This window comes from Parastagonospora nodorum (assembly GCF_000146915.1).
Source record: "Parastagonospora nodorum SN15 chromosome Unknown scaffold_1, whole genome shotgun sequence".
In the NCBI taxonomy this organism is placed as follows: domain Eukaryota; kingdom Fungi; phylum Ascomycota; class Dothideomycetes; order Pleosporales; family Phaeosphaeriaceae; genus Parastagonospora; species Parastagonospora nodorum.
The window spans coordinates 736,127-757,748 of record NW_001884549.1 but is presented as its reverse complement, the minus strand read 5'-3'; the positions used below and the strand labels follow the sequence as shown (position 1 = coordinate 757,748).

The 21,622-nt window shown below is 53.2% G+C and overlaps 9 protein-coding genes across 9 annotated transcripts; all 9 read left to right on the top strand.

Moving 5' to 3' along the window:
* Nucleotides 1–20: 20 nt before the first annotated feature.
* Nucleotides 21–7,196, top strand: SNOG_00318 (hypothetical protein; the record flags this gene model as incomplete). Its single annotated transcript, XM_001790956.1, has 3 exons — nucleotides 21–298; nucleotides 359–3,374; nucleotides 3,411–7,196. The coding sequence occupies 3 exons, from the start codon at nucleotides 21–23 to the stop codon at nucleotides 7,194–7,196; spliced, it is 7,080 nt and encodes a 2,359-aa protein (XP_001791008.1).
* A 489-nt stretch (nucleotides 7,197–7,685) lies between these two features.
* On the top strand, nucleotides 7,686–8,104 carry SNOG_00317 (hypothetical protein; the record flags this gene model as incomplete). The annotated part of the gene is made up of 3 exons (XM_001790955.1): nucleotides 7,686–7,728; nucleotides 7,862–7,891; nucleotides 7,953–8,104. 3 exons carry the CDS (start codon nucleotides 7,686–7,688, stop codon nucleotides 8,102–8,104), a joined length of 225 nt encoding a protein of 74 aa, XP_001791007.1.
* Nucleotides 8,105–8,536: 432 nt separating this feature from the next.
* Nucleotides 8,537–9,787, top strand: SNOG_00316 (hypothetical protein). Its single transcript, XM_001790954.1, has 2 exons — nucleotides 8,537–8,817; nucleotides 8,870–9,787. The coding sequence occupies exons 1-2, from the start codon at nucleotides 8,643–8,645 to the stop codon at nucleotides 9,607–9,609; spliced, it is 915 nt and encodes a 304-aa protein (XP_001791006.1). The 5' UTR covers nucleotides 8,537–8,642; the 3' UTR covers nucleotides 9,610–9,787.
* Nucleotides 9,788–10,210: 423 nt separating this feature from the next.
* On the top strand, nucleotides 10,211–12,154 carry SNOG_00315 (hypothetical protein; the record flags this gene model as incomplete). Its single annotated transcript, XM_001790953.1, has 4 exons — nucleotides 10,211–10,229; nucleotides 10,289–10,438; nucleotides 10,547–11,461; nucleotides 11,514–12,154. 4 exons carry the CDS (start codon nucleotides 10,211–10,213, stop codon nucleotides 12,152–12,154), a joined length of 1,725 nt encoding a protein of 574 aa, XP_001791005.1.
* A 739-nt stretch (nucleotides 12,155–12,893) lies between these two features.
* On the top strand, nucleotides 12,894–14,726 carry SNOG_00314 (hypothetical protein; the record flags this gene model as incomplete). The annotated part of the gene is made up of 3 exons (XM_001790952.1): nucleotides 12,894–13,154; nucleotides 13,253–13,561; nucleotides 13,590–14,726. The coding sequence occupies 3 exons, from the start codon at nucleotides 12,894–12,896 to the stop codon at nucleotides 14,724–14,726; spliced, it is 1,707 nt and encodes a 568-aa protein (XP_001791004.1).
* Nucleotides 14,727–15,252: 526 nt separating this feature from the next.
* Nucleotides 15,253–16,600, top strand: SNOG_00313 (hypothetical protein; the record flags this gene model as incomplete). The annotated part of the gene is given in 2 exon segments (XM_001790951.1): nucleotides 15,253–15,942; nucleotides 15,962–16,600. 2 exon segments carry the CDS (start codon nucleotides 15,253–15,255, stop codon nucleotides 16,598–16,600), a joined length of 1,329 nt encoding a protein of 442 aa, XP_001791003.1.
* A 447-nt stretch (nucleotides 16,601–17,047) lies between these two features.
* Nucleotides 17,048–18,118, top strand: SNOG_00312 (hypothetical protein; the record flags this gene model as incomplete). Its single annotated transcript, XM_001790950.1, has 2 exons — nucleotides 17,048–17,946; nucleotides 18,001–18,118. 2 exons carry the CDS (start codon nucleotides 17,048–17,050, stop codon nucleotides 18,116–18,118), a joined length of 1,017 nt encoding a protein of 338 aa, XP_001791002.1.
* Nucleotides 18,119–18,664: 546 nt separating this feature from the next.
* Nucleotides 18,665–19,828, top strand: SNOG_00311 (hypothetical protein; the record flags this gene model as incomplete). The annotated part of the gene is made up of 2 exons (XM_001790949.1): nucleotides 18,665–19,191; nucleotides 19,306–19,828. 2 exons carry the CDS (start codon nucleotides 18,665–18,667, stop codon nucleotides 19,826–19,828), a joined length of 1,050 nt encoding a protein of 349 aa, XP_001791001.1.
* A 689-nt stretch (nucleotides 19,829–20,517) lies between these two features.
* On the top strand, nucleotides 20,518–21,594 carry SNOG_00310 (hypothetical protein; the record flags this gene model as incomplete). Its single annotated transcript, XM_001790948.1, has 1 exon — nucleotides 20,518–21,594. The coding sequence occupies one exon, from the start codon at nucleotides 20,518–20,520 to the stop codon at nucleotides 21,592–21,594; it is 1,077 nt and encodes a 358-aa protein (XP_001791000.1).
* Nucleotides 21,595–21,622: the final 28 nt, after the last annotated feature.

The window sequence follows — 21,622 nt, the reverse complement described above, 5'->3', positions numbered from 1 at the left end:
CGTACGAAGACCTCCGTGCAATGCGCCGTGGTTTCGATCAAGCGACATCACAGCCCGGCTCCCGTCCCCTCAACACGGGACCTGGCGAGCCATCGCAGCAGCCCTCGACTCGCACGCGACGCGTTGAGTACGAAGCATCTGCTGTGAAGCAAGGCACCGAAGGACAAAGACCCCCGCGGACGATCGCGTCCCGGCGCAAGTTCGCCCAGCAGCCAACACTGTCACTCCCTCAGCAGTCAAGTCAAGCACAGGAGACTTCTGAGCGAAGATCCCCTGCGTATCTGCAAGGCAAAAATCCGTACGTGGGTCACGACAGCAAGAGTATACGGGCATACTGATTACTTTTTGTACTCTGTAGGTACGGCCAGGTCTTAGAAAGTGTCGAACATCCTTACCGTGAAGTCAGAGCTCCAGCAGATGCTGGACCACCGTCTCAGGCCGGTGCCAGTATTGAAGGTCGACCACGCACTACAGGCGCTTTCCACTTCAAAACTCGAGCCGCTCCTGCTAAGCCTGATGGACTAGCCAACATACCGGACCCCGAGGTGCGACCAGTGCCAACACGTCAGCCCGCGAAGCCAATTTCAGTGCAAGCTGTGAAACATTTCTTCGAGAGTAAAGCATCGCAGAACCGGTCATCTCCTATCTTCCCACCTTCTGGACCAACAGCCACATTAACCAAGAAAATCCAGCACCAGGAAGAGGAACCTCTGCCATCTCGCACTCATCATGTTTATGCCAAACCGAAAGCTCAAGTACATCATTCTAGCATGATTGAACGCACAGCTCCCAAACGACAAGACTCGCCCATCCCAGATAGTCTCTTGCCCACCACAGATATTGGTCTGGACGAGACCGAGTCAGCCAGAAAACATCCTTCTACTGCTCTACTGAATACCTCTTCTTGCGACGCCAGGGCCTTGGGCTTTGAACGCCGGGCACTCGACGAGACCCAACTGGACGAGGTTTCCAACGCGTCCTTTGTTGCCATTAAGAAAGCCAGACAGTCACGTCAAAGCCAGGATTCTGGAGATACTGTAAGACGTCGTACCGTTCGCAGATCGACATCAGCCGCTGAGACGGAAGAGGGCAGAGCACAGGGCCCTCAGGGTCGCACACAAAAGAGTCAACGTTCCGAATCTGGTGACAATCTTCGAGGAGCTGTCGAAGAGGCCACACGACCATTCCACCATCGGACGCGGCGTTGCCAATCACAAAGTGCCCCTCTAGAGCCTGCAGACGATGCTCCTGAACGACTGCCGAAGCGCGCTTCGAAGACTAAGGCGGCCACGTCGCGGAAGCAAAAGCCGAACACATACAGTGATAGCCTCGATGGACATGTTGCACCTCGGGGCCTCAGCCATGATGGCTCAAGTTCTGATCCTCGTGTTTCGCGACGTAGCACTGTTCATAGTCACATTCCCACAGCCAATATCGGCGTGCAATCAGACTATTTCGATGTCGAGGTTCCCGATCATGTCGACTGGCGTAGTGCTTACGGTCGACGGAAGACACAGGACTTTGGCTTTCCCGGCGCTCGCATCAAACCTCGCAGGACATTCAAAGCTTACAAGCCTCTTGAAGACCCTGGCGACTGGATCAGGCGCTCCTGTGGACATTTCTCACACATGGGAAATTCCGAGGTCCGAAGCGACCCTGTTCAGCGACCTTGTCGGCAGTGTTTGGCGGATCATCCCCTACCCGACCTACACGAGGCGAGGAAGCGCTCGTTACGGAAGCGGGCTATCACAGACTCCTCGATATCTAGCTCGTCCACCTCTAATGTTCCCAGTATCAGGAGAGTGCGTAGCTCAAAGCGGCGTCGGCACCATTCTGAGTGCCTACCGGCGGGCAAATGTGATGATACTTTTGCGAAAGACCTTGGGCACATCATCGATGCGATCATAGATGAGCACACCAACTCGTTGCAGGGTGTGATCAACAACATCAAACAAACACAGCCTAGTCTTTCGCAGCTTCGCAGGGTCTCTGAGGATCTCGTACAGCGCTGCCAGCAGGGTACGAAGTGTACTATGCCCAAACACACCTCATGTCGAAGTCAGTGTACGCACCAGGCTGTCTGTCAGCCAGTTCAGCCTATGTACATCCCGATGTACCAGCCAATGTACCAACCAACGTGCCAACCAGTATGTCAACCACAGGCATGCGAATGGCGACCACCATGTCCATCTGTACCACCAAAACCTGCTGAGAAGTTGAATGTTGGCTCCCCTGGGCAAGTCAAGCCAAATGTAAATGACTCTCCTCCCACTCTGCGTGAGGCAGTTCAGACAGTTCCGGACTTGGTCGACCTTGTCAATTCCGCTGCGGATAACCTCGGGGTCGATCTTGACAGGCGACCAACAGCTCGGGACGATAAAATATTCCAGGAAGCTCCAGCACAGAACACGCCGCCAGTCGCCCCTCCGTTCCATCATAGCAGCCCTTTGCAATCGGTTCGGGGTAAATCTGGCGACGATGAGCACTCTAGCGACGATCCTTGGCTCCAGCAAACTCGTCGGCATCTATCAGAGCTGTCGGAAGCACGAACACAGATGATGGACGAGTTGGACACCATTGCGGAAGATCTTGGCATTCAACTTCAAGACCGCCGCCCCTCAGAGCCTATGATCGATCCCATCCAACGCGTGCTCAGCAAAGTCTCTACAGGACTGTCCCGCAAATCTACACGGTTGAGGAATAAGTCTATTGGTTCTGTGGTGGAGGAGATTCCGAAAATGATTGACCAGAAGATTGACGAGCGTCGACTGAGCAGAGTGCTCACCCGCATTGCCACCCAGGCAAAAGAAATGACAGGGGATCAAGAACCTAGTGAGTTTCCACCGGAAGAGGTGCAGAGGTGGCTGGAGGCAGCGCAGCATGAGCTGCCAGCCGCTATCGACTCTATCACCAACGTCCTTGATACACTACCTGCTCTGATGGATCGTGAACCAAGCGAGTTGGAAGGGCCGCTCGAATATGAGCCTATCTACTACCCACAACCCCGATATGTGCCATTCTACAATGAGCCCGAATACGAGCCGTACTATGAAGAGCCACCTGAATATGAGCTAATCTACGAATCAGAGCCTGAAGTCGAATATGACTCTGAACCTGAGCCCGAGTACGAAGAAGAATACGATACTAGCACTCCACCGCCACAGCGGAGGTACACTGGTCCCATTGTGAACTTGAACGATCGTATTGAGGAGCTCGAGCGGCGTCTCAGAAAAGAGTCGATACGCGAGACCTCCACTCCGCAGTCTGAGGATGACCTCTCGATCTCCGACGACCGTGACGAGCCACTGCCGGAGCGTATCGCAACCCGTCAAGTGACTATACCACCTTCGCGGAAGACCACTATGAGGTCAGAGGTCGGAACGGAGGAGAGTTTCTCTTCCGACCTCTAGGAAGGCGAGGAGAAGAGCGAGCCTCAGCCTGAGGGACAACCCATTGAGCGTATGCATACCGAGCGCAAGGCTCCTCTCTTGAGTCGACAGCCCACAACACAGCCTGAAAGGACTTTCTCCTTTGTTTCTCCGGTGTCGAGTGAGCAGGAAGAAGTAGTTGAGCCGACAAGCGTGCCAGGTATGAAAGAAACAGAAGAGCAACCTTCACTTGCCAATGATTCGCCTCCTACAACATCATCTTCCTCATCGGAAATCAGTCTTGAGGAGCCACAGACACAGTCTCCAATCTCGCGGATTCCAACTCGCCAAATTACGCGTAGAGCAACTGTTCATGACATTGAGCCTGAATCGGAGTTTCAACCTCACACTATAACAATGACTCGATCCATGACACAACCGAGTCGTAGACAGTCTATCAGATCACCATCTCCCATACCCGAAGAAATAGTTGAAGAGCCCGCCATATCACGGGTCACGACACGACAATTGACAAGCACATACACCGAACCTGTTGCTGGCCACGAATCTTCTTCTTCGGAACATGTGTCTGAACCTCTTCAACTCGAACCTTCTCCCGAGCCTATCCTGCGGAAGGCGACAACACGGCGGCCTACAGAACGATTGCCTTCTCCCGAGGAGATCATCCGGAGGGTTACAACACGAAGACTGACTCAGCCAGCTATAGAGCCATCGGCGCCACCTTCTTCGCCTTCTACGGGAGAAGAACCAGTATTAGCTGATCCTGAGCCGGAGCTCCCTATTGCAAGAAGGAGATCGACACAGCCGGGAGAATTCGCTTTGCCTGATTCTTCGAGTCCCTCATATCCATCATCAGTTTCTGTCGCAGAAGGAGATGAAATACTGGAGATGGTAGTTGAGCCAATCACAGAGGAGGAGGATGATTATGTTCTACATGCTGCGACGCGTCGTCCAACGGCCATGTATGAACCTCCGCTGCGCCGCCAGACCACTGTCAGATCGCCACCATCAGTCTCAAGACGCACTACAAATGTCTCTCGTCAGCCAACCTTTCCAGAACAGCGTGTTACTTTCGAAGTATCAACGCCAATACCCTCGAGGAGGCCGACAGTCATGTCTGATCCTGATCCTATCAGGCCGGGTGACCCACCACTTTCGAAAGTCGCCACCGGAAGACCTGCACGAAGGCTGACAGAACCAGAGATGTTACCCCTGCCACTTTCGAGACAACTGACCAGGCAGTCAACGGAGCCGCAAGCAATGCCCCTTCCACCTTCAAGACAATTGACTCGGCAGGCGACAGATCCACTGTCAGTTCCTCTTCCGCCATCAAGACAAATGACTCGACAGCCTACAGAGTCGCCAGCAGCCTCTCTACTACCTTCGCGACAAACGACTCGACGGCGCACAGAACCAGCTCCGCCAACACGAGTTTCGACACGTCGAGTGACAGTTGTTGAACCGGAGCAGGCTGGGCCAGAAGTTCGTGAAGTATCCCGTGCCGTCACACGTCGTGCAACAACACGTATCGAGAGAGCGATCACAGTCGGTCCAGAGCTTGCAGACTCTGTACCTTCTTCGGCATCGTCATCTATTCATACAGAGCTTTTTTCCGAGTCTGAACCTGAGCCAGAACCTGTGGTAGAAATAAAGTCTCAGCGGGTTTCACGCGCGTCGACGCAACCTGTGTCGAGGCAACCTACCCGACAGCCCACAAGTGTTTTGCGCCAGCCTACGGTAAGGGACCAGACACCCCCGCCAGTGTTGCAGTCGAGGCGGCCAACGAGAAGGCCTCTTGTGGATAAGCCTCTTGTGGAAGAAAAAACCGAGATTTTGGCTGACTCTCAGGAGCAATCCAGTTTGTCGTCGGTGCATGAACTGCTCATCGACTTTGGCCGGCCTGAGCCAGAAACCGAGCCACGCGAAGGATCAGTCACAAAGCCTGACTCTGCGCACACATCCCTACTCGACGAGCCACTTGCTGCTTACGATGTCTACAACGCCTTACCAGCAATTGGACCCGAGGCTCCTTCAGCTTCACCAGAACCACTTGAAGAAGAGCCTTCTGAGATACTTGAGCTGGAAACGGCACAGCATGTTTCGGAGCGACGACCTACAATTCTAGAAGAGGCCATACCCGAGACTGAGCCTGGCAGGGTCGACAGAGCTCCTACAGCTCTCCTCTCGAGGGACCCGGAGTCTCTCGGACCACCTTTAGCACGTTCGAAGACTCGATTCGATCCTGAAATTGACGACCGTGTCCCCAGAGTATTGACTATTCCGCGGTCACAGACTGCACGGCCGCGCAGTGTCAGCGTAGCCCCGGGGGTTGAGATTGCACCTCCGCAGCCAGTAGAGAAGGACTCGAAATCTTCTGCGCCTGCGAAAAGACGGCACAAAAAGGTCCCCAATTACCCACCTGAAGAACAGCATCCTGCAGCTCCTGCTTATCCACCTCGTGAGACACCAAAATGGACTCGTCCGGATACACAATCACCGCCGCCAAAGCCTAAAGTCGAGCCGGAGCCAAAGAAGCGGAGATTCCTAGGTTGGGGCACGAAGCCAAAAGAACAAGCACTGCCGGTCCAGCACCACAACCCTGAGCCTCATCGGGACAGGCACTTCGTTCCTCCCTTTCGACACGCGGCACCAGGACCACGAGGACCTCCTGGGGGAACGCTACAAAGGCCAAGGGTTTATGTCAACCCACCTAGACAGGAGCCATACCGTCCCGTTTATGCCCGTGAGCCACTACCACCTCGCGAGTACTACCCACCCCGAGACTATGATTACCCCGTTCGAGAGGCCCCCATCTATGCTCGGAAAGATGACTACTACCCACGGCTTGCACCAGTTGTATACCAGCCCGCGCCTGTCCGAAGGGAGCCATATCCGCCAGTACCAGTCCGGCGAGAGTATCCTGTCCGAGCGCAGCCAGAATACCGACCGCCTCCAAGAGACTACCCGCAAGCCCAGCCTCGAGCTCGATCCGAGGCTCCCCATCGTAACGTTCCTCGCCAGCAGCCCCTTCGTAGCCAAGCGCCGCCATCCGCTCGCCATCAACCTCCAGCGCAACAAGCTCCTCGTCACCAAGAGAAGGACCATCACTGGCTTCAAGCGCATCTACCTTCGCGTCGGCCGCAGAATCACGAAGAACCCTCTCGCCCGCGCCCGCAGCCGCGAGATGAGACTTTCTCAAGGCCTCCCCGCCGACATGCCCCTAGCGAGTCGGAAGAAGAGGAAGAACCGAGACGTAAAACTATGGGCAGACCACATCCAAGACAGCAGCCAGAACAGGAGTCCGAGCCCAGTACCGAAGAAAGCTCGGAAGATCCCTCTTCTGAGCTCTCGTCACAAGGCCAAGACGATAGTCCCTCTCGTGAATACAACGACGACTCCAGTACCGGAACCTCCCTCGAGAGTTCAGAGTCCCCACCACCGCAGACTGCAAAGCAACCGCGGACACCAGCACCAGATCGCAGGGCAGCGTCCAGAGGAGCCTCCGAATCAGCACCAGAGAGCTCCCAGGTCCCTCCGACGAGGCCATCAACCGCACTTGGTGGAGGACAGCAACGAGATAGACCACCAGCCACAAAGGCGGACACGGGGCGTCAGCAGCAGCCGCGATCAAAGCCTCCAGGTTCGCCGAAGAGAGCCGCAAGCATCTTCGGACGAGGGAAAGAGCCCAAGCCGTCGTCGAAGCAGCAGAGAGCCCAGGCTCCACAGGGACAGGATACACAAGAGCAGCCTGGTCATAATTCCTCCGGACGGAAGGGTCGCTGGGGTCTTGGTTGGGGGCGTGGCTGAGTTGAGTTATGTTTGACCGTTGATATTTTGGAGCTTCTATGGTGATGGATGCGATGGATGGTCGAAGTTTTCTAGTAGTTACCTTTTCTCTACACCTCGAACCTAGATACGAATAGTGTATGTCAGCTTCAGACGAAGTCTTTTCGAGCACCATGTGAAGAGTGAGGATGTTGATGAGCACCAAATGTAGACCTCCCACGTTCCAGTAGAAGGCAGATGCATCAGCCTCATACATGTTCATGCTGCTCACGTCTTGGAGTACTATGATCAATACCTGCAGGTGTCCTTCATACATGTCAGTGTGATTAATGCGAAACCTCACAATTACTCTTTAGGGCGATATGGTTGTGCTATCGAGGAAGTAGAGAGTTGCAGCCCAATCGACGTCGAGCTCAACACACCGTGTTGGCCATCGGCCTCAGTTCGGAAAAGCGCGGTTTAAAAAACGGCCGGGCGAAAGACTTCAAAAATAAGCGCACCCCCGCGAAAATGCCCCCCACCTCCACGACTCACGATACCATCAGCCATGGGCGTCTTCAAACAATGAAGACGTCGTTCGCTCTCAAATCTCCCAGAATTGAGAGATGACGACCGTTGAGAAGGGTCGGCTTCGAACAAAGCAGAATTTGCTGACCCCACAGCATGCAAAGCTGGAGGGCGTCTAGGCTTCGTCCCATACCAGCGCTTAACTCAAGGTACGTGGCTCTTGGTCGATATATACTACACCATGCGATGCACGCTAACAGTCATTTATAGGTCATTATGCTGCATCGTGTTTCGCGCCGTACCGCTACGAGATGCCGGAAGCGACCAACCGGAGTGGCCGATGGCCCGAACAGTTCGCCGACGTGCCACCGGAGACTGCGACAGAACCCATGGAGAGGTCAAAAGAGATAGAAGCTCAATGAGCATGGCATGGAAGAGCACGTGTAAATGTCCGCTCGAATTTCAGCTGAATGTTTCCACTCCAAATTGTTATCATCGTCCGCAATTGCCAGTCAAAGTCCGAAGCGAAGGCATGACGCCGATGACAAAACATGGACGCAACGGATGATTTGCAACGACGCAACAGCCGCGGACTGCATGATGCGCAGGCACCAGATCTGTCAGATCTCAATGCTGCCGCCGACTGATTGGTTCAGCGACCTTACATAAGTCTGCAAGAAAGAGTTTTGTTCCTTGAAGTGCTAGCGCGAATTGCGTGATCGCACGTCTTCGTTGCCAGCCATCACACCTTGCGGAGATGGGTGACAAAGCGAGCCGATGGCGGCGCCCAATATATACTCGAGGCCAGTGCCTTGGAGGTCGTCTCCATCTCCAGAACGCAGCAGTTGGTAATAGCATATTTCTTCTGCGAAGCCTTCCATAGGAAATCAAGCCATCATTCTTTCAACTTGAACATTTCTGCACGAGCCACTATAAACATACAAGCGCCACACCTCGAAGATGTCGTCACAGCTATTCGACAACAAGGAGCAATACCCCCCTTCCCCCACCATCGGAAGTGAGGAATCTGGCTATGCCTCCGCCACGTCAAGCCAGGATGGTCTTGCAGAAGTCTACTTCAGCAAGCCTCATCTCAAATTCGTCAATGCTCAGTTGCAGAAGCTTGAACCACAGGGTGCGTAGCAGAGTATCTTGGTGGATAATGGAGCAGTCACTGACTTTACCAGAAATCTTGAAATGGTGCATCATGACTCTGCCTGGTCTTTTCCAGACTACTGCCTTTGGTCTCACTGGTCTGGTTACCATCGACATGCTTTCCAAGCTCGAAGGACCCTTGAACCACAACATTGATTTGATCTTCCTCGACACACTCTACCACTTCGACGAGACCTATGCGCTCGTTGACAAGGTCCGAAGACGTTATGGAACCCCAGTTCACGTCTACAAGCCTGCCGGCTGTGACAGCGTCGACGACTTCACCAAGAAGCATGGAAACAAGCTTTGGGACACCAACGACGAACTTTACGACTATGTTGCCAAGGTGGAGCCTGCGGAACGCGCCTACTCTGACCTTCAAGTCAAGGCTGTTCTGACGGGACGCCGTCGCAGCCAAGGTGCTCAGCGTGGCGACCTGGACATTGTCGAAGTCACTGAGGATGGCCTTATCAAGATCAATCCATTGGCCAACTGGAGCTTTGCCCAGGTCAAGGCATACGTCGACGCCAACGATGTTCCGTACAACGACCTCCTCAACCAAGGATACAAGAGTGTTGGTGACTGGCATTCCACTCAGCCAGTAGCAGCAGGTGAGGATGAGCGATCAGGACGCTGGAAGGGCAAGGCGAAGACCGAGTGCGGTATCCATAACCCCAAGTCGCGCTACGCCCAGTTCCTGCGCGAGCAGGAGCTCAAGAAGCAGCAGGAGGTGCTGAGCGATGCTCTACAAAAGGTGTCGATTGCGCAATAGCGTATCTCTCGACCTAGATTTGTTTTTACTTCCTCGAGCATTAGCACGGCGTTTGGGATTTTCGGATACGACAAAAGATGATAGCATTCTCCAGTGGAGACCAACCATAGCATGACGGGGCCGAGATACCCACATAAGAGCCACAAGCTCAACAATCAGATGTTTACAAAAAAATGCACAACGTGTAATCGTGATGCTCCAAACAACACAAGATCGACGTCGGTCGACGTCACCCACCCACCGGGTGTCAATCCAGCGAACGGCCGGAGATGTTACTACCTCGTGCAATTGCGCAATCGCTTCCAAGGATTCGCCGACCCGTACATCCCCACGCGCTTGCGCCCTAGTCTTAGTTTTTGCATAGGGCCAGATCCGTAAATGGTCAACAAAAGGCAAACAGAGCCTTGATCCAGGGAATAAAAGGCACAGGGCGCGCACAGAATCTGACTGCCTTCCCTCATACACGCCTTTGGCACCCGAACAATACTTCACCCAACACGGCCACAAAGACCTTGCTAGATAGGAACATCAGCAGGCCTTTTCTAATCACGAATACTTTCGAAGACACTCTTGAACTCTTTTACTAGAAATTCCAGGCAATATGGCCAACCCCCCACATGGTAGGCTCTGCGAAGTTTCTGCGGCGCACGCAATGGAATGCTGACGAGACATGCGACAGGCGGCGTCCTCAAGGACTTGATTGCGCGCGACGCGCCCAGGAGGCAGGAGCTCTATGCTGAGGCTGAGAAGTTGCCTGCGATTGTTCTCTCCGACAGGCAGCTTTGCGATCTGGAGCTCATCTTGAACGGAGGATTTTCGCCGTTGGAGGGTAAGTCGTCATCGCCATGTTCCTGCACAAGCGCGGGGCACAGTTTCGCGCCGATGCCCCTCGTGTTTGCCCTGTTTGCTTCGAGCGGCGCCTGACAAGCCTCACCAGGTTTTATGAACGAGAAGGATTACACCGGCGTTGTTGCTGAAAACCGCCTCGCCGATGGCAACCTCTTCTCGATTCCCATTACTCTCGACGTCTCGAAAGAGACCATCGATGAGGTGGGCGTAAAAGCCGGCGCGCGCATTGCGCTGCGCGATTCCCGCGACGACCGCAACCTCGCTATCATTACCGTCGACGACATTTACAAGCCAGACAAGGTCAAGGAGGCCAACGAGGTCTTTGGCGACAACGACGAGGCGCACCCGGCAGTCAAGTACCTCCACCACACGGCGAAGGAATTCTACGTTGGTGGCAAGGTCGAGGCGATTGACCGCCTGGAGCACTACGACTATGTCGGTCTGCGGTATACGCCTGCGGAACTGCGTCTGCACTTCGACAAGCTGGGCTGGCAGAAGGTCGTCGCGTTCCAGACGAGGAACCCCATGCACCGCGCTCATCGTGAGCTGACTGTCCGCGCTGCCCGAGCCCGCCAGGCCAATGTCCTCATCCACCCCGTCGTCGGTCTCACCAAGCCTGGTGACATTGACCACTTCACCCGTGTCCGTGTCTACCAAGCACTGATGCCCCGCTACCCCAACGGCATGGCTGTGCTTGCTCTGCTGCCTCTTGCTATGCGTATGGGCGGTCCCCGTGAGGCCATCTGGCACGCTATCATCCGCAAGAACCATGGTGCCACCCACTTCATTGTTGGTCGTGACCACGCTGGTCCTGGAAAGAACTCCAAGGGCGTCGACTTCTACGGCCCCTATGATGCTCAGGATGCGGTCGAGAAGTACAGGGACGAGCTTGGTATTGAGGTTGTGCCTTTCCAGCAGATGACCTACTTGCCCGACTCGGATGAGTACAAGCCCAAGGACGAGGTTGCAAAGGACATCAAGACCCTGGATATCTCAGGAACTGGTATGCACAGCTTGAACTTTCCCAGCACAGCACACACTGACTTTATGTACAGAACTCCGCAAGCGTCTCCGAACAGGCCAGGAGATTCCAGAGTGGTTCTCCTACCCCGAAGTCGTCAAAGTTCTGCGCGAATCGCATCCTCCTCGCAACCAGCAAGGTTTCACCGTCTTCCTCACCGGCTACCAAAACTCCGGCAAAGATGCCATCGCCCGCGCTCTCAACGTCACACTGAACCAGCAAGGAGGCCGCTCCGTCTCCCTCCTCCTCGGCGAGACCGTCCGCTCAGAACTGTCTTCGGAGCTCGGCTTCTCGCGAGAAGACCGTGACAAGAACATTGCGCGCATTGCCTTCGTCGCCGCCGAGCTGACCAAGGCTGGTGCCGCCGCCATTGTCGCACCCATTGCACCTTTCCAGAAGTCGCGACAGCAGGCGAGAGAAACTGTTGAGAAATACGGATCTTTCTTCCTCGTACACGTCGCCACGCCGCTTGACCACGCGGAGAAGACGGACAGGCGCGGTGTCTACGCGAAAGCGCGCGCAGGCGAGATCAAGGGCTTCACAGGTGTTGACGACCCGTACGAGGCGCCTGAAAACGCGGACCTTGTTGTCGACACTTCCAAGACTAATGTCAGGACTGCCGTTCATCAGATCGTCTTGCTCTTGGAGAGCCAGGGTCTGTTGACGCAATTGTAGAAGGGTTTGGGAGGCGCGCGCGGCATGGATGGGTGTTTAGTTTCGGTTATGATGACTGCATGATATAGACGTTCGCAAGAAATGCAAAAGTGAATCTCATCAGTGGGGAAAGGTCTTGTTCCACGCTTGAAGAAATGCACATGAGTTGAGTATCTGGAACACGTTAAGAAGCATGCTTCATTTGTTAGTTCCCAGCACTGCCGCCAGCTTCTAACCCGAGCAGGGTTCTCCAAAGATGTAAAAGTCCTGTTCTATGATCGTCCCGTTTGCTACGCTAGCCTCTTTGGGAACCATGGTCTACTCAGCTTCTGTGAATCGTTGCAGTCCCCATACTTCGTTCGTCAATGGTCAAGGGCAGGAGTTTGCCTAGTCCGCGCCTCCCGCTACTCATGAAGCCCCACGATTGGCTAGGTCTCATTTCCGTCGTTCGTCCGTGTTTGGTGACCACCTGGGCGCCCCTTCGGAATACCGAACACGTGATTCGGAGCCACACCAAGAGGTAAACAGTTTGGACGCACTTGCTTTATTCGCGATATTACTCAGCAGACCATGTTGGGGAGCTGCTAGCTAGATTCGGTCGCAGCTATTACACACTTGCATTCTCTCTCTTCTGTCGACAGCTCACCTTGTTTCAGTGATAGCAACTTGCGCTTGCAGACTGTTTCTCCCATGAACACCACACTCTGCTAATTGCTTTCCAACAATTCACACGCACACACAATCTCTCAACAATAGCGCCATGGTTTCCGGAACCGACACTACAGAAGTTGGCGCCACAACCAAAGCGCCACCATCTGAAGGAACTGAGGGCATCCTCGACGACCATTCGTCCAATTCACAACCGCAAGCAGAGAAGCCAGCTAAGACGCATTATCCGCTCAGTTTCTGGCTGGCATTCCTTGGACTTTGCTGTACTGGTCTGGTCTCGGCTCTTGATGGATCGATCGTCGCAACAGCCCTCCCTAGTATCATCGAATCACTTGATGGTGGAGACGACTATGTATGGGTCGCGAATGTATATTTTCTCACAAGGTAAATACTTTCATACCCAAGTACGAGTGTCAACAATCCTGACCACACTGTAGTGCCGCGTTGCAGCCTTTGTATGGCCAGCTTGCAGACCTTTGGGGACGCAGATATGTCATGATTGGAGCTACCATTATCTTCATCCTCGGAAGTGGTTTATGTGGCGGCTCTTCAAGCATGAACATGCTCATTTGGTCAAGGGCTGTTCAGGGTATCGGTGCCGGAGGCATCAACATGCTCATCGACATGATCATTTGCGACCTTGTTCCAATGCGTGAGCGCGGCAATTTCATCGGACTGCTGTTCCTCTTCGTGAGCTTAGGTGCAACAATTGGTCCTTTTGTTGGAGGCATTCTTACAGACCGCGCGAGCTGGCGCTGGGTAAGCCACATGAGCACAGTATTTCTAGCTTTGGCTGCTGATTCTGCTCCAGATATTTTACATCAACCTCCCCTTTGGAGGCGTAGCTCTCCTTCTGCTCATCCTGTTCTTGCATGTCAAGTGGAAGAACGACCTTTCCACTATGGAAAGGCTTAGACGCGTGGATGTCATCGGCAACTCGATCCTCATTGGCGCAACATTCGCGATTCTGTATGCTCTCACGTACGGAGGTACACGATATACCTGGTCTGATCCCCATATTGCAGCACCGCTCACTATTGGCCTTGTTGGACTTGTGGCCGCCTTCTTCTGGGAAATGTCTCCATGGTGCAAGTATCCTGTCATGCCACCGCTCCACTTTCAGAATCGCACTTCCGCAGCTGCATTCTTTATCTCTTTCATGTGCATGCTGCTCGCCTTCTGGATCAACTTCTTCTATCCGGTCTATTTCCAAGCGGTCTTAATTGCTTCACCAACGAGGGCCGGTGTCTACACGCTCCCTCGCGCAATCGCGTTCCCGCTGTTCGCTGCCGTTGGAGGCGCAATTGTTTCAAAGACAGGGCGGTACCGGACCGTTCATCTGGTCTCTACTGGTATCATGCCACTTGTAATGGGTCTGAGCTCCATTCTCGACCAGGGCTCCTCCAAAGCCGAATGGGTCATTTGGCAACTGCTCTTCGGCGTCAGTGGCGGCATGATGATTTCTACGACACTGCAAGCCGTACAGGCCGCTCTTCCAGAAAGCGAAGTCGCCACGAGTGTTGGAACATGGTCCTTTGTGCGCTCTCTCGGCACAATCTGGGGTCTTTCGATCCCAGCGGCGATTTTCAACAACCGGTTCGATCAACTAAGCACGCAGTTTGACCCCTCTATTCGAGCGCTTTTCACCCGTGGCCAAGCCTACGAACATGGTACGGCGAAGTTTATACAATCTTTTGATCCTGAAACACGCCAAATTGTTATACAAGCTTACATTGAAGCGCTGAAACGTGTGTGGCAGATTGGCATTGTTTTCGGTGGTGTCACTTTTCTCTCCGTCTTCTTCGAAAAGGAGATTCACCTGCGGACTGAACTTAAAACCGACTTCGGCCTCGATGAGAAAAAGAAAGGGGAGGTGGCGAAGGAGGAAAACGATGTAGAGAATAACGGCACAACTGTCCAGTAGTCTGCTAATGCTGCCAGCCAATCGTCTGGGAGGATGCCGGATCAATTCGCGTATCAAAGCCAGATGTAACTAGCTTTAGTTTGAAGAATTGGTTCATTCAATGCATAATTTCATAAGATTCTAGAAAGGTTCTGGGAAATCATAGCTACAGAATGGTTAGCACGTTCTCAAACACCCGAGCTTAAAAAGTTATCGATAACTATTCGTACTGCATGTAGGCAAACTTGTATTAGCTGTCGGCTCTCGCGATTGGTAGAACCATACAACCGACTCGGAGAGCACGATTCCGAATCGGTCGGATGCCCGTGTAAGCTTAAGCCTTTTAATGACTATCACGAATCCTATCTACTTTCGGAATGATTAGTGGCCTTTCAAGCGACCAGCATGTACGATGAGACACATTCGCTTCCCGATTGCATACTGTTATATGGCTTCAGCTGCGTGAGATTGTACATGAGCCAGTCCAATTCGACACCATTCCATAGATCTGAACAAGATCGTCCCTCCACGTAAATCCTCAACCATCATGACAAATTCCTCTCCACCCTTTTCTACGATCCATCAGTTCTTCCCTGGTAACACATTTCTCAATTTTGAGAGTGTACGCATATTATCGACCGCGCCATATGGAGGATGCGATGCGGCCGAGTTTCTAACCGCGATTGCCGCCATCAACCCCAAGGACCCACAAACATGGGCAGACGCTTGGAGCCACATGGCACATCTGGCCGAAACCATGGCAGAAGAAGCATTATCCCGCGGCGATGTTGTTGCAGCACGAGACGGGTTTCTCCGCGCTAGTTCCTACACCAGAGCGAGCGGCTACCTGTACATCAACGGACCAACACTAGACGAACATCATCCACTGGCATTTGAAATCTCCAAGAAAGTTCAGAGTCTCTTTCGAAGAGCTTTACCTTTCTTGGACTGCGATGTTCATGTGGTGGAAATTCCATATGTGGTGGACTCGCCTGAGAGAAAAGAGGTCATGCTTCCGGGATATCTCTATCTGCCAAATGCTCAGCATCGACTACCGGATGGGAAAATACCAGTACTCCTCAACACGGGCGGCGCGGATTCGGTACAGGAAGAGTTATACTACATTCATCCTCAGGGCGGCCACACACGCGGATACGCTGTGCTCACCTTCGAGGGACCAGGACAAGGAATAGTCCTTCGCGAACACGGCCTCCACATGCGCCCAGACTGGGAAGTGGTAACGAGCAAGGTCCTAGACTGGCTGGAAAGGATACTCGTCGACGCTCAAACGCGAAGTCGGCGTTGAGCTTGACCTCGACCGCATCGCCGTAGCGGGCGCAAGCATGGGCGGATACTACGCTCTGCGCGCTGCGAAAGATTCACGCATCAAAGCTTGCGTTGCCATTGATCCTTTCTACGACATGTGGGACTTTGGCACAAAGCACATCTCGGGCTTGTTCATGAGCGCGTGGACGGGCGGCTGGATTGGAGATGATTGGGTTGACCGCATCATTCGCCTGGGCATGCGGACGAATTTTCAACTGCGCTGGGAGGTGGGAGTTACAGCCGCGTTTTGGGGCATCGCGAGCCCCGCCAAAATACTGAAAGAGATGAGCAAGTACTCGCTCAAGGGCGGCTATTTGGAAAAGGTGCAATGCCCTGTTCTGGTGACTGGAGCTGGGAAGAGTTTGTACTTTGATACAGAAGAGCACACCATGAAGGTTTTCGACGATCTGGGACATCTGGAGGAGCGCTGGCGTCGCGTGTGGATGCCTAACCGGCCAGAAGAAGGGGGACTGCAGGCTAAGATTGGTGCGTTTGGTTTGGCAAACATGAAGGCCTATGGATTTCTGGATGAGGTTTTTGGTATTCGTAGGGTCACGGTCGAAAGCTGATGCAGGTGGCGGTGAATGATACAGTCACGTGCCGTAAGTAATGAAATGCACATGCAAGTCAATCGCGTTCGCACTTGCTGTGGCTGTGCTCACCAGCCACCAACTCCGAACTTTTATGGGGCCGCCCCCACAGTTCGGAGATGGTCTGTGCACTTGTGGTGAAAGAGTGCATTTGGCCATATTGCATGTCACAAGGCAGGGCTGTTACGCGAAGCTGACGTCCGGAAATGGGAGCACTTTTGTCCTTCCGCGAGTCGTCCGACGCGGCGCAGGCCCGCCTTGTTGCGTGCCTACGCGCTCGAATGTTTACTCTATCCTTTGCTCTACCCCGAGCCTTGAAGTCTACTTGCCTGCAGCACCATTCCCTCACGACCCAAAGCCTGAGTATTCTCCAGTAATCTAGCTCCAAGAACCACACCATCTAGATACAGCTTCCCCCACACAGTCATGGCCGAAGCCTTTACCACCGTTCCCGCGAAGTCGAGCCCTGCGAGGTTCAGATACACCAAAGCCAACCCGGTGAAGGATCCTACCACTTCATTTGCTGGCAAGACCATCCTAATCACTGGCCCAAATGCTGGATTGGGCTTCGAGGCGGCCACAAAATTCGCAAGGCTGGGCGCAAGCAAGTTGATATTTGGCGTTCGATCGCTGGAGCGAGGACAGGAAGCGAAGACCAAGATCGAGCAATTGACCAAATGCAAACGCGACGCTATCCAACTGGTCCAGCTCGATATGGGGAGCTACGCGTCAATTGAGAAGTTCGCCAAAAGTGTGACTGATGAGTTCCCTGTCATTCATGCCGCCGTCTTGAATGCGGGCGTTGCGCCGCCATCGTACAAGCTGAGTCAGGAGGGCTGGGAGATGTCCCTCCAAGTCAACGTCATCTCGACCGCCTATCTGGCCATCTTGCTGCTGCCGAAGCTGCGTGAGTCTGGTAGAGCAATTGGGGAGCCAGCCTACCTCGAGTTTGTGTCCAGCACAGGACACGGAGACGTCACCACCGAGAGTGTGCGCGACGGCAAAAGTATCCTCAAAAAGGTCAATGACCCAGCAAACTTCAAGTTTACCGCGCAATACCAAATCACGAAGCTTCTCGAGATCTGGGCCATGGAGCACATTGCGGCGAAGACGTCACCAAAGGAGGTCATTGTCAACTCGGCTTGTCCAGGGCTTTGCAAAAGCAGTATCGGTCGGGACTTCGGCATCGTGCTGCGAGGTCTCGATGCCGTCTTCAAAGGCATATTTGCGCAGACAGCAGAAGCTGGAAGTCGCATCTTGGTTAGCGCGGTCACTGCCGGAACAGACTCTCACGGTGGTTTCTGGGCTCTTGACGCGGTCTCTGTGTGAGTACAGCTAGTGGTACAATTAAGGGTATCGCGTTGCTGACTATATTATAGGCCGGGCGAGCTCGTCACCTCTGACGAAGGTAAGGCACTAAGCAAGCAATTCTGGGCCGAGGTCTTGGATGTTTTGAGAAAGCAAAACGCAGACGTTGAAGCTATTTTGAATGGTTAAAGGAATGGAGCTACAGGAGGCAGTAAGCATGGAGCAGCCAGGTGTTCCATTCGCAGTGTATGGTCGGAAAATGTTGTCGACGTAACCATTTATTATTTTCATGATCTTGCTGATTTGTCAGGTAGCTAGCGAAATGAGGTGTATCAGCACCAATATGCAACGATTAATTAGTTCCTACAAGCACTGCCTGGATTTGAATGGATTTGTCACTCGGGCTTGTTCTGTGTGCGATATCCAGGCCAAAGTAACACTGCATAGCCCAAAACGCGCCGTCAAATGTAATGACGAATCCGACACCGAACTACGGGTCGGATTTCGCGACTACGCCGAATGTCAGCTTTGGCCTGCTGTCCAGTATATTCAACACCGAGCCGATTGAAGTGGCCGAAGAACGCCAAGGAGGAGAGCCTTGTTGGTCCTAGCGAGATCACTGCAGTATTCAAGACGACATTTTGTTTATGTTCTTGTAATACAATTGAAATAACAACCCATCGATATTAACCAACTACTATCTATCTGGAAGAACCGCCTATTCGTTACTTGACCATGTCTCGAGTCCGATACAACAATTCTGTTGCTCTTCCCGCAACGCAAACCGTGATCAAACAAAATGAGGACGGGTTACTTACAATCCAGAAGGACTTTCCCCTCCCGGAGATTCGCTCAGATCGCCTTCTGGTCAGAGTCGAGTACGTCGCCATTAATCCTTGTGATTGGAAAATGTCAGAGCGCTTCCCCGCTCCCGGTGCGGTTGATGGATGCGACTTTGCCGGAACCGTTGTTGCACTGGGAAGCGACGTGTCGAAGACTGGACGCTTCCAGGTAGGAGAAAAGGTGTGCGGTGGTGTCCATGGCTCCAATCCAATTGATCCAACCACGGGCTCGTTTGCTGAGTATCTGTCTGCCGATGCGGAGTTTACATTCAAAGTGCCCGGATACATGGGACTCAAAGAAGCAGCTGCCGTGGGTGGCACAGGAATTGGAACTATGGGCTTGGCCTTGAGCAAATCGTTGGGGCTTCCCGGCAGCCCGACTCGACCTGTCGGAGAGACTGATTCAAAATATGTCTTGGTGTATGCGTCCAGTACTTCGGTAGGAACTCTAGCAACACAATTGCTTAGGCTGTGAGAACCACCACCCGTTACGCAGCATCCGCACCACTGACCATAATGCAGCTCCGGGCACAGACCCATCGCCGTCTGCTCGCCCAAGAACTACGACTTGGTCAAGTCATACGGCGCTGTCAAAGCTTTTGATTATCATTCTCCAACATGCGCGCAGGATATCCGCGCCTACACCAAGAATCGCCTCGCGCACATCATCGACCCCATCGTCGAGGCCAAGACTATGCAGCTCTGCTACGCAGCCATGGGCCGAGCGGGCGGCAAGTACTGCGCGCTTGAAGCATACGCCGACGAGCTTTGCACACGCAAAGTAGTCAAGCCGGAGCTGGTCATGGGCATGGCAATTTTGGGTCGAAAGGTGGCTCTTAATCACGGGTATGGTAGTGAGGCAGATGCCGGGAAGCGCGCATTTGGCATCGAGTGGTACCGCGAGATGCAGGATTTGCTCGATGCCGGCAGGTTAATGACCCACCCAGTGAGAGTTGTACCAGGTCGCTTTGACGGTATCATGAAAGGCTTGCAAATGTTGAAAACAAAGCAAGTCTCTGGTGAGAAGCTCATTGTGCAGTTGGGTAGTAATAACTAGATCACTGTAATCTCTATACTGGAAGGAATCTGGTATATTCAAATCGACAAGTTCATGATATGTCTGATACTGCTCGTCCAAGTCTCGTCGTGGACACGTGCACATTTACTCTAGTACATTTGTATGCAGTCAGAAAGCATGCTTGATGAGAAGCAGCATCAAACCTATCAAGGCGACTAGCGTGATGTGAAGCATGAATAATCCTTGCACATACTGCTCCACCCCGAAAGCGAACATCCGAGTCCGACCTGCAGGTACTAGAGGCACCAAGCAGTCTCACATCAGCCCTGCATACGTTAAAAGCACGTCAGCCGAACGCCGAATCTCGCGCTGTGCCGAAATTCTATCGTTGCGAACATTCCATTTCGGGCGTCACAAATCATGCACATGTACAAGCTTGAGATGGTATTGAAGTCGATCCGTAATAGCTACGCCGAAGAAGATAAGTGGTAACGGCCAACCTATCCACATCAAATATATGAACGCGCCGGCGCACTGTACCTATAATTCTGCCTCAAAATTAAGGTTTTATCATGCGCCTCTTCAGAGTATTCTTCTTTGTTTCGTCAGTCAAGGCTTGGTCTTACGGATGGCCTGAAGAATGGGGTTCAAAGTGGCTGCCCACAGGCTCGCAGACGGTCATTGGCAGCAGTGACAGCTGCAAAACGTCGCACCTAACCGCGTTCGAAATGTCCAAATCCAAGGATCCAATTTTCTTCAGCACTGGAGGGTTAGACAACTTTATTTCACCGAAAATGCGGCCTCTTAACGGCACCGCGGGCGAGCAATGGGAGTTCGATGGCGTGTCCGACGATGCAAAACTCGCCTTCGTTTTTGGTTTCTACCGCGATCCAAACTACGCTATCTTGGGCTCTGGAAATCTGCGTGTCAGTGTGGAGATGGCATGGCCGAACGGCAGTCGGTTTGCACAGGTCGACTATCCCACCGACAACATCATAGAGGAATGCGACTGGGGTACACGCGGCATTTGGCGCTCGAACGACTTCAACTACACATTCGAGATCACAGCCGACATGAAGCGGGCGCGTGTCGGTATGCATACCCCACAGGTCACGGGAATAGTGTCAATGACTTCCACATCCCAGCCTCGCTATCCAGACGGTCGAACATATCCCAGCGAGAATTCGACATCGGAAGCCCTTCCATACTTTCACTTCGTTGAACCCATTCCTGTCGCCAGAGCTCATGTTGACATGACCATCCTCGGAGAAAAGTTCGCATGGGACGGTCTTGGCGGGATGGAAAGGCTGTGGGGTGCTTTCAGTTGGTTCACGTGTTTGCAGGGAATGAACGTTATACGCATTCTGGCAGGGCCGTATTCTTTATCGATGCTTTCCTTCACCTCGAATATCAAGAAGGGCCGAGAGTATCCGTCCATCGCCCTTTTCGACAACGGCGAGCCTGTCTTCTCTAGTCAGAACACTGAGGAGTCGGATGTGAATGACTATTTCTCATTCACAAAGACGTACGATGGAAAAGTTACGGGAACGCTGCGCGACAAGGTCACAGGTTACGAACTTGAGCTGGTGTCACCGGGTAGACAGCTTCACTGGACGTTTCTCATCGACCATGCGAACCTGGCTTTTGAGTATATATTGGGTCGTGGAACTGGCGGGAGTGGCTTCTCGGCTTGGGTGAATGGTGGAAGGATGGGTAGAGAGCAGTTTAAAGGCATCGCTCTTACGGAAGCGCTGACCTTCCCGAAAAAGTCACCGCTCTTCCGTCCTCAATATTCTGAGGACTGAAGGGCCCGCAAGTAAATTGGCTGGAGTT

Coding starts and splice junctions, on each gene's coding strand:
- SNOG_00316 (XM_001790954.1), top strand. CDS start 8,643: ATGTCGTCACAGCTATTCGACAACAAGGAGCAATACCCCCCTTCCCCC. Junction 8,818..8,869: donor GCAGAAGCTTGAACCACAGG/GTGCGTAGCAGA, acceptor TGACTTTACCAG/AAATCTTGAAATGGTGCATC.